The sequence below is a fragment of the Nematolebias whitei genome, chromosome 17 (genome assembly GCF_014905685.2).
Source record: "Nematolebias whitei isolate Nwh7 chromosome 17, NemWhi1, whole genome shotgun sequence".
In the NCBI taxonomy this organism is placed as follows: Eukaryota; Metazoa; Chordata; class Actinopteri; order Cyprinodontiformes; family Rivulidae; genus Nematolebias; species Nematolebias whitei.
The window spans coordinates 39,428,887-39,438,929 of record NC_056514.1 but is presented as its reverse complement, the minus strand read 5'-3'; the positions used below and the strand labels follow the sequence as shown (position 1 = coordinate 39,438,929).

General features: G+C 42.9%; 1 protein-coding gene across 1 annotated transcript in view; it reads left to right on the top strand.

Moving 5' to 3' along the window:
* LOC119423850 (corticotropin-releasing factor receptor 1-like) overlaps window positions 1-10,043 on the top strand; it is an 86,146-nt gene that overhangs the window by 61,750 nt on the left and 14,353 nt on the right. The window contains 3 exon segments of the mRNA XM_037691267.1: window positions 639-745; window positions 8,542-8,662; window positions 8,818-8,971. Coding sequence (XP_037547195.1) covers window positions 639-745; window positions 8,542-8,662; window positions 8,818-8,971 — 382 coding nt within the window.

The following is a 10,043-nucleotide window of genomic DNA, read 5'->3' as shown; positions in this document are numbered from 1 at the left end:
CATGTTTTGTTTTAACTCATACATGTTTTGTTTTAACTCATACATGTGTTCTGAAATGTTTTTTTAGCTTTGCTTTTGTGTTGTTGTTTTTTTTGTTGTTGAGAGATTAAACTTGTGGATGGTCATGTAATTGCTTATCTTTGTGTCTGTTAGCAAAATAATAATCCCTCAGTTCTTCCACAGTATAACTCCTGCCCACTTGAATATTTCACACTAAACACATTTGGGTTTACTTCATTCCCAGTTCAGTTGTAGTCCAGAAAAACACTCATCTCCAAAACTACAAACGTTCATGGTTCAAATCCCTCAGTGATGGAGAACTTCAGTGCACCGCTTGTTTATTAATATCTGTTCCTTATCAGACGTATGTGTTTGTTTTTACGTAAGAAGATTTATTTCTTCGACTCTCAGAATCTTCGGATCTATTAATAATCTGCCGTCAGATTTGAACGTGAGGCCCGATGCTCCTGCTGGGAAGGAGAACACCCACTCCTCTTCGGAGCCTCAGCAGGAGGCAGAGCTCAGAAACTCGGGGAGAAAAGAGGATTTCACTCCTTTAAAAATGTATTTCCCCCAGAGTGAACCTCCTGATCAGAACAAATAAATCAAACTTTTCCTTTTTGTGTGTTCTTCTGCAGAAAAAGGGGAAGATGCACTACCAGATCGCTGTCATCATCAACTTCCTGGGTCACTGCATCTCTATGGTGGCACTGCTCGTAGCCTTCTTCCTCTTCCTGTGCCTGAGGTAAGTCGGACCAGTTCTGCCCCCCCTCACCCCAAATCCTGAAGCGTCCTGCGAGGTTCAGAGAATCCAAAGCCTTTTGGTCACGGGAGGAAACCCTCAGTAGCTTCATCCAGCAGATGTAAACACCTCAAATATAAAAGAATAAAGAAAACTGGGACACATTTCCCCACACGCAGGAATAATAGACCTGTCTCGTGAAGAGGCAGCCATCAAACCGGGCCTGAGTGGCGCTGGGAGGTGAAATGGGTTCCGCCAACAAGCTGAAATTAGCCACAAGCTAACGAGAGAAAAGGTCTTGGAGCCGCCAGCAGCCGAGGCTGTTATCGATCGCAGAAACGGCACCGGGGGAGTGGGAAAGGCATTAAAGGGCACACAGAAAGGCAATAAATAGAAGTTCTGTTGGACCGCGGTTCTGCTCGGGGTGTGTTTGTGTGGACAGGAGCTAAAAATGGCTCCGTTTGGAGACGAAGCCGACGTTTATTACTCACCTTCCTGACTTTGTAATGAAATCGAGAGGCTTTCAAGGGATGGCTGTCACTTGATGGTGTGGTGGAGCGAGGAGGAGGAAGAAGAGAAGGAGGAAGAGAAAGAGGTGGAAGAAGAAGAAGAGAAGGAGGGGGGTACATTTCATTTTAAACGGCAGGTTGATCATTGTTAGCCCACACCGTGTGACAGATTTCTGTGAAGTCCAGAAAAATCACCTGGTTTTATAACAACGCTGCAGATTTGTCCAGGGAAAAAAAACGTTTTTCTGAGAACAATGGATTCACGTTGAAGTGATCTGCATTTAGATCGCTCCTTCTCTCCATTTTCCTCTGAGCTGAACACTCGCCAGACAAATTACAGTCATGAGGCAACAGCTTGGAGTTTTGAAAGTCTGTCAGAAACCCAGAAAGTGTTCACCTTAAAGATGAGGCGAGGAGGTCAGTCCAGACTCCGAAGCTCAGCTCCACCCATCGAGGCTCTGAAAGTCATCGTTAGGCTTGAAAATATTTAAATTATTTCTTTAAACGTCATTTTCCAGGGTGGGATGAACATGTCACATAATTGATTTTTAATGGGATCTCCAACTACTTGCACATATTGGTCTTGATGTTATTTCTCTATTCTACTAAAAGTTGTTACTTGTGACGGGAAAACTCCTAATTACTTAAAATTTACATATTTATTACATTTTTCATCTGAAGACGTCACCATTATTTTACCGGTACAATTCATTCTGAGGCAATGATTTACATCGGTTAATTGAAACTAAAGCACAAGAAAAAAAGTCAAGGCTAAAAAGTTCCAATATGTGACAATAAAGTTATAGTTTGTATTGTCCATATGCACAAATTAATGGGTTGAAACAATCCAAAGGTGATTTAGCTCCGGAGCTAATGTGTATATTAGCTCTGTAGCTAATGTGATGCTCTGGAGGTAACATCATGTATATTAGCTCTGGAGCTAACGCTAATAGCTCTGGAGCTAACGCTAATAGCTCTGGAGCTAATGTGTACGTTAGCTTTATAGCTAACATCATGTATATATTAGCTCTGGAGCTAATGTGTACGTTAGCTTTATAGCTAACATCATGTATATATTAGCTTTGGAGCTAATGCTATTAGCTCTGGAGCTAATGTATATATTAGCTCTGGATGTTACATCATGCATCTATTAGCTCTGTAGCTAACGTCAACTATATTAGCTCTGGAGCTGACATCATATATTTTAGCACTGTAGCTAACGTGATGCTCTGGAGGTAACATCATGTATATTAGCTCTGGAGCTAACGCTAATAGCTCTGGAGCTAATGTGTATGTTAGCTTTATAGCTAACATCATGTGTATATTAGCTCTGGAGCTAACACAAAAACTGAGGCATTTCTACAGTCTCCTCTCAGTCAACATGCTCCAGTTCAAACTAAAAGGCTGAACATCAGATAATGTCCAAAATAACATTTAAGCTGAATAGAGCTCTCACCAGATCAATCTGTTTACATCATTGCAGAATGCATTGCAGCATAAATTAAATCTGTCAAAAAAAAAAAAAATATATATATATATATATTTTTTTTTTTTTTAAATAAACAGCCTAAGCTTACAGCATTTTATGGTCCTGTTTTAATAGCTGAACTAATTGTTTAACAGCCATCCATTATCTTTACCCGCTTATTCCACTTTGGGTCACGGGGGTCGCTGGTGCCCATGTCCAGCAATCACTGTGCGAGGGGTGGGGGACACCCTGGACGGGTCTCCAGTCCATCACAGGGACACAGAGACAAACGAGACAAACAACCATTCACTCTCTCACTCACACCTAGGGACAATTTAGAGTTACCAATCAGCCTAACATGCATGTTTTTGGTCTGTGGGAGGAAACCAGAGTACCCGGAGAAAACCCACACATGCACGGAGAGAACATGCAAACTCCACCCAGAAAGCAGGTGTAACATGCAACACCTTTTTCTAAACCTTGCGAAGTAGGCTTGTTGCTTGAACCGGACCAGACTCTGGTCTTTGAAGGGAACCACAGCGGGCTCACAGGGAACCTGCATCTGTGTTTTCTGGCGTTCTTCTGTTCGGTGCGTCTCTACAAACGTTCTCTCTGATGTCTGTGTCGAGTGTTTGGTTTTAAACTTTAAACTCGGAGCAGCCTGCAGGTGAATTCTTTAATATTAGGAGGAAGGATCTGAGAGAAAATGAACGCTGGCAGCTGTTTCCTACGAGCCGAGCTCTGGGATTGGATTCCTCTGGTCCTTCTGGGGATTTCACCTGTAGTGGGTTTGGTTTATTAAAAAACATCACATGCTGTGAGATTCAGCTGCTGGTTCTTTATTAAGCTTCACCTGCTTCACCTTTTCTGAAAGAAAGACTTTTTGTTCTGCTTTTTTGTTTTTTTTGGCATTTCTACCTTTCATCTGTGGTCGGGGCGTGGAGGTCCAGGAGATGAACCTAGACCTCCCTCTGCCCAGAGACGCTCTCCAGCTCCTCCTGGAGGACCCCAAGGAGTTCTCAGACCAGAGAGGATATATAGTCCTTCCAGAGAGTTCCCTGGAGGTGCCTGGAAAACCTCCAAAGGGAGGCGTCTTGATCAGAAGAACCTCCTCAGCTGACTCCTTTCTATGCAGAGGAGCAGCGGCTCTACTCTGACCTCCCCAGCTCATATGGGCCGCTCGGGTCTAGGATCTGGTTTTAAAGGCCCTGATCCAAACCTCATGACCACAGGTGAAGGTTTGAATGTAGACAAGGGCTTTGCCTTTTGGTTCAACTCGTTGTTCACCACGACTGACCAGAGCAGCACCCTTATTACTGAAGACAAGGCTCTAATCCATCACCAGAACTTTTCAAACTAATTAAAAAGAAAAAGTTACGCAGCTTTGTGAAAAAACAGACCAATGAAGACATGAATTGTTCCAACTCAAAGCACCTTATGGACGATTAACTATTCAGGTCGAATGATGAGGACCTGAGGAGACCAGTTGTTGGAGGTCTTGAAAGGAATGTTGTCCCATTCTGGTCTGATGGAAGATTCTATCTGTTCAACAGTCCTGGATCTTATTTGGTGATGGGTCTGGACTTCAGGTCCCGGACTCACGTCGACTCATCCACTCAAAGCCCTGCTGTTGTAATCGATGCAGGATGCTGTCTAATATCATTTTACTGAAATAAGCAAGGCCTTCCCTGAAAAGACTCTGGATGGAATTATTTGTTCTATACCCTTCAAGACACATTTCTCCATGGGTGGAACCGTTCTAGATGTGTAAGCTGCCCATTCTACAAGCTCTAATGCACCCTCATACCATCAGAGAGGCAGACTGTTTTCCTGTGCGCTGATGGTTGGCTGGCCAGAGGAGAGAAGACATGAGTTTGTAAAGAGACATTCAAGTTTGGATTCATACCACAGAACAGCTTTCCACTTTGGTCCAGAGGAGACGGCAGCAGTTCCGAGTGGCTCCTTTGTGTGATAGAGCTTTAAGCTGCATTTATTCACCCCTACATACAAAAAGTATGGCTGAGTTTTTAAAAAGTTGCTGGATTTCTTTATTTTGCTGCTGAAAACTACAGATTTAGTTTTTTGGTGAAAACTCTCAGCTGTTTTTGTTTAAAAATACATTTAATGACTTTATTAGAAATATTATCAGAACTGAGAACTTTAATAATTCAGTTCTGGGGCCTTCTCATGAACTCGATGTGCCCTGAGCGCTTAGTTTACACAGATTTCACTGCCGGGTGAACAGCATCTGGTGGAAATAACATCAGAGGAATTGGATCATTTAAATGGTGGCGCTGTCCCCCATTAGTAATCAGCACACGCCCCCCTCGTTAACTCAGAGACGGTATCGATCCGGCTGCTGGTGGAGGGTTTAACACCGGTGGCGGGGGCTGCCAGCTGACAGGTTCCTGATGATCCGGTGGCCCAGGCAGGGCCTTTCAATGGAGTGGTGGTATTGCATCGTAAGCTTTCAGCTGCGAGCTCATACATCACCCTGAGTCCCTGGTGAGGAGGTCCAGAGTGGAAATCCATTAACGTCAGTCCGGCTGGAGGATTCAGTGAGGAGGATGTTTACACGTGACAACTGCTACTTCAGTAAAAAAACACAGCAACAAGAGGCTGAGAGGCTCCACCGCTGGCTTTTTCTAAACAATAAAACATTAAAATGTTTACAGAAGATCAGTTTCTGAATCTGGGTCAGTTCATGATGAGAACTGAATCTTCTGTAGGAGAAGTGAAGATGCAGAGCAGCATGTTTTATTTTTATTTCCCCATGTTGTTTCTGTAAATATGTAAAAATGTATTGTTTCAAGTAGTTTTCTTTCTGGTCCAAAAGGAGAAAATCTTAAATATATTTAAAACTTTGACCCAGTTGATGATTTTTTGACAAAAATAACCCTGTGCTCATGAGGTCTGGATCCGGACTGAAACAAGGAGATCCTGGATCCAAACGGCTGTAGGGTCATTGGACTCAGCCTCAGAGACCAGGTGAGGAGCTCGGATCAGAGCCGCTGCTCTTCCTCATCGTAAGAAGTCATCTGAGGTGGTTGTGATCTCTGAGGTTAACTAGACACGTTGAAGAGCTCTTTGGAGGGATCATGCATCCTCTCTGGTCTGGGAACACATTGGGACTCCCAGGAAGAGCTGAAGACGGAGGTCTGGGTTCCCCTTGTGGACCTGATACCTCCACGACCTGAACACAGATGGACAAAAGAAAGAAAAAGATGGATGGATTATGGTTGGGTGGGTGGATGGATGGATGGATGGATGGATGGATGGATGGATGGATGGATGGATGGATGGATGGATGAATGATGGTTTGATGGATGGATGGATTATGGTTGGATGGATGGATGATGGATGGATGGATGATGGTTTGATGGATGGATGGATGGATGGATGATGGTTAGATATATGGTTGGATTGATGGATCATGATTGAATGGATGAATGAATGGTGGTTGGTTGGATGGTGGTTGGTTGGATGGATGATGGATAGTTGATGGTTGGGTGGAGGATGGTCAGATGGGTGATGGATGGATGGATGGATGTTGGATTAATGATGGTTGGATGGATGATAGTTGGTTGGATGAAGACTGGAGGCTCAAATTTGACAGAAAACAAGTCATTCACTAAAGTCCAGGCTGATGAGACCCAATGATTGCTGGTTCTGATGAGACCAAACTGGACCTTTTGGTTCTGGTTTCTGTCTGTAAACGAGGACGACTCAGACCTGAAACTTTCATCCTTTCCCAGCAGATAATTAACATTCAGATGATTAAGGATCCTTCTTTTCCTCCAATTAACTAATTAGCGTCTGGGTGAAACAGGAAGTGACGTCACAGCCTCATTAGAACAACCATCACAATAAAAGCCCTTGATGGCCCTTCAGGGACCAGAGCTTGTTTAAAGCACATGAAGCTTTTTGTTGCTGCAGAGGAAAACAGTCCACTTGAAGCTGGACCGTTATTTGTCAGAACTTCTTCAGAGGACGGTTCTGTTCAGTTTGGGTTATTTGTCCGATGGAACCGGTAAATCCTCAGGTTCACAGTCAGCACAACGCCAGCGCAAGTGACACCCGTTAATAATGCATGCATGCTGAAAAATAAATCATGTCACTCAGACGAAGGAGCGGCCGAAAAGGCCGTCAGCTGGTGATGACAGATGAGTCTGTCATGCTACTGATGACCGGCGCCGGTTGGTTCTGCCCGCTCAGCTTCCTGTTTCTATTTCGGACCGGCCGCTCGGAGACACTCAGGCAGATTTTTAATTGTGTCCCGGGGTCGCTTTGTTTACGCCGTTAAAACAACACGGGGCTCGGAGGATGACACGAGCAGACGTGAAAACAGCCGAACTGAAAGGTGGATTTTTGTGCCAAATGATGTCGGAGGCATCGAGGGGAACGAAGGGAAATTAAACTTTAATTAAACTTTAATTAACTTTAATTAAATTTTATTTAATGTTTGGGTGAGAACGCTGAATCTGTTTTTTCTGTTCCTACCATTTCTGCATACTTCACTGTATTTTAGCTATTCATACATCAAAACGTTCGGCTCATTCAGGAGATGGAGGATGTGACTTTTTAAAATTATTTAACTTTGTTTACAAATATTTTATCCACAGAAACACGCTGAGATTTATTCAGGTCCTTCAGTAAAACTTCTTTTGAAAACATGCTTTAGATTCTGGGCCTTATTTTAATATTTGTCTTTTATGCAGCTTTTAGCTAACATTTAGCTACTTTTGTCTATTTGCTATCATTTAACTACTTTTGGCCTTTAGCTAACATTTAGCTACTTTTGGCTATTAGCTATCATTTAACTATGTTTGGCCTTTAGCTATCATTTAGATACTTTTGGATTTTAGTAAGTCTTTTGCTACATTTAGCTATCATGCAGCTACTTTTGGATTTTAGTAAGTCTTTTGCTACGTTTAGCTATCATGCAGCTACTTTTGGATTTTAGTAAGTCTTTTGCTACGTTTAGTTATCATTTAGCTACTTTTGGCTATTAGCTATCATTTAACTATGTTTGGCCTTTAGCTATCATTTAGATACTTATGGATTTTAGTAAGTCTTTTGCTACATTTAGCTATCATGTAGCTACTTTTGGATTTTAGTAAGTCTTTTGCAACGTTTAGCTATCATTTAGCTACTTTTGGATTTTAGTAATTCTTTTGCTACGTTTAGTTATCATTTATCTACTTTGGCTTTTAGCTATCATTTAGCTGCTTTTGACTTTTAGTGAGTCTTTAGCTACTTTTAGCTTCAAACAACTTTCTGCTTCTTTTAGCTTTTAGCTAGCATTTAACTACTTTTAACTTTTAGCTAGCTTTTTGCTAGTGTTGCATTTAACTATCCTTTGCTGCTTGTAGCTGCCATTTTGTTTCTTTAACTTTTTGCTAACATTTTATACTTTTAGCTATCCTTTTGCTACTCTTAGCTATTAGCTAGCCTTTTGCTACTTTTAACTTTTAGCTGTAAATTTGTTATTTTTGCATTTAGCTAGCCTTTTGCTGTCTTATCTAGCTACTTACTGCTTTTATCAAGCCTTTTGCTTTATTTACTTTTTTTTGCAGTTTGCTTCTTTTAGCTGTTAGCTAGTGTTCTTTTTACTTTAGCTTTTAGCTCAGTTTCAGTTTCTTGAGCGCTCAGAGGACATATGATTCTTCGGTTTTGGCTCTAGCTGATGTCATCAGTGGTCAGGTTTAAAGGGTAAATACCCCGGACTTCTTCATCCAGAAGTTTTCCTCCATCTTTCTTCTGAGCGTTGAGTCTTTAGAGTGGGCGTGGTCACGTCTTCAGCTGAACTGTTTTTCCTGCAGGAGCATCCGGTGCCTCCGGAACATCATCCACTGGAACCTGATCGCCGCCTTCATCCTGAGGAACGCCACCTGGTTCATCGTCCAGCTCACCATGAGCCCCGAGGTCCACGAGAGCAACGTGGTGAGCATCAGCCGAGCTGGAGAACTTCGGCTGCGCACGTGTCTTACCTCAGACACCTTTTAGCTCGTGTTGACTCTCGAAACCTTAGACGTGAGTAATAATTGGTATTTTCATAAAGTTTTTTATAGTTGACGTCTGGTGTTTGTGTTTCGTAGGTCTGGTGTCGTCTCGTCATCGCGTCCTTCAACTATTTCCACTCCACCAACTTCTTCTGGATGTTCGGAGAAGGTTGTTACCTCCACACCGCCATCGTCCTCACCTACTCCACTGACAAACTCCGCAAGTGGATGTTCATCTGCATCGGCTGGTGTGGGTACACGTTCCCCGTTCCTCTGTCAGAGCTGGACTTTGTGGGTCAATCACCCCCACTAATTTTTGGTCAAATGTCCCTCAGGTGTCTCACATGGACACCAGGCTTTTTGTCTCCAACAACAAGGTTCTGGTAAAATTCTGCATGTTGCTTGATCACCAAGGACACTGGTGGACAGGGACAATGGTAGATAGGGACACTGATATACAGGGACATTGTGGACAAGGACACTGGTGGACAGGGACACTGGTGGACAGGCACAATGGTAGATGGGGACATTGATATACAGGGACATCGTGGACAAGGACACTGGTGGACAGGGACACTGATATACAGGGACATTGTGGACAGGGGCACAGATGAACAGATACACTAGTGGCCATTCACGGAAAGCTTCAGACTTGGTGGTTCCTCAACCTCTGGACGAATGTCCTCCACTGTGAGGGGACAGACGAGACTTTGGTCAGTCCAGTGAGTTCTGTCCTTTTTTTGCTGGCTACCAGAAACCAGCTACAGTCGATCACAATCACTAACAGGTCGTTAACGGGTCTTGGCTTCGTCAGAACCTCCAGCTCCAAAAGATTCAGATGAAATTGTATCTTAGATTGACCTCGTGTGGATTAAAGAAAATCCACAATAAATCCACATTCAGCTCCTGAAGCCTCAGATTAACAACAGGCTCCTGATGTGTGGACCTGAAGCTAACGTCAGATTAACAACAAGCTTCTGATGTGTGGACCTGAAGCTAACGTCAGATTAACAACAAGCTCCTGATGGTGGACTTGAAGTCAAGTCAAGTCACATTTATTTATATGGCACATTTAAAACAGTAACTGTTATCAAAGTGCTTACCAAAAAAGATCACAGCATCAAATATTAATAACAACATATTACAACAACATGAATAAAAACATAAAAACAATTAAACATTACAAAAACAGAAAAAACAGACAGTGCAGACAGAGGTGGAGGGCAGGCCATGCACAGCGGTGCCATCTTCCTTCAGATTAACAACAGGCTCCTGATGGTGGACTTGAAGCTGGCCTCAGATTAACAACAGGCTCCTGATGG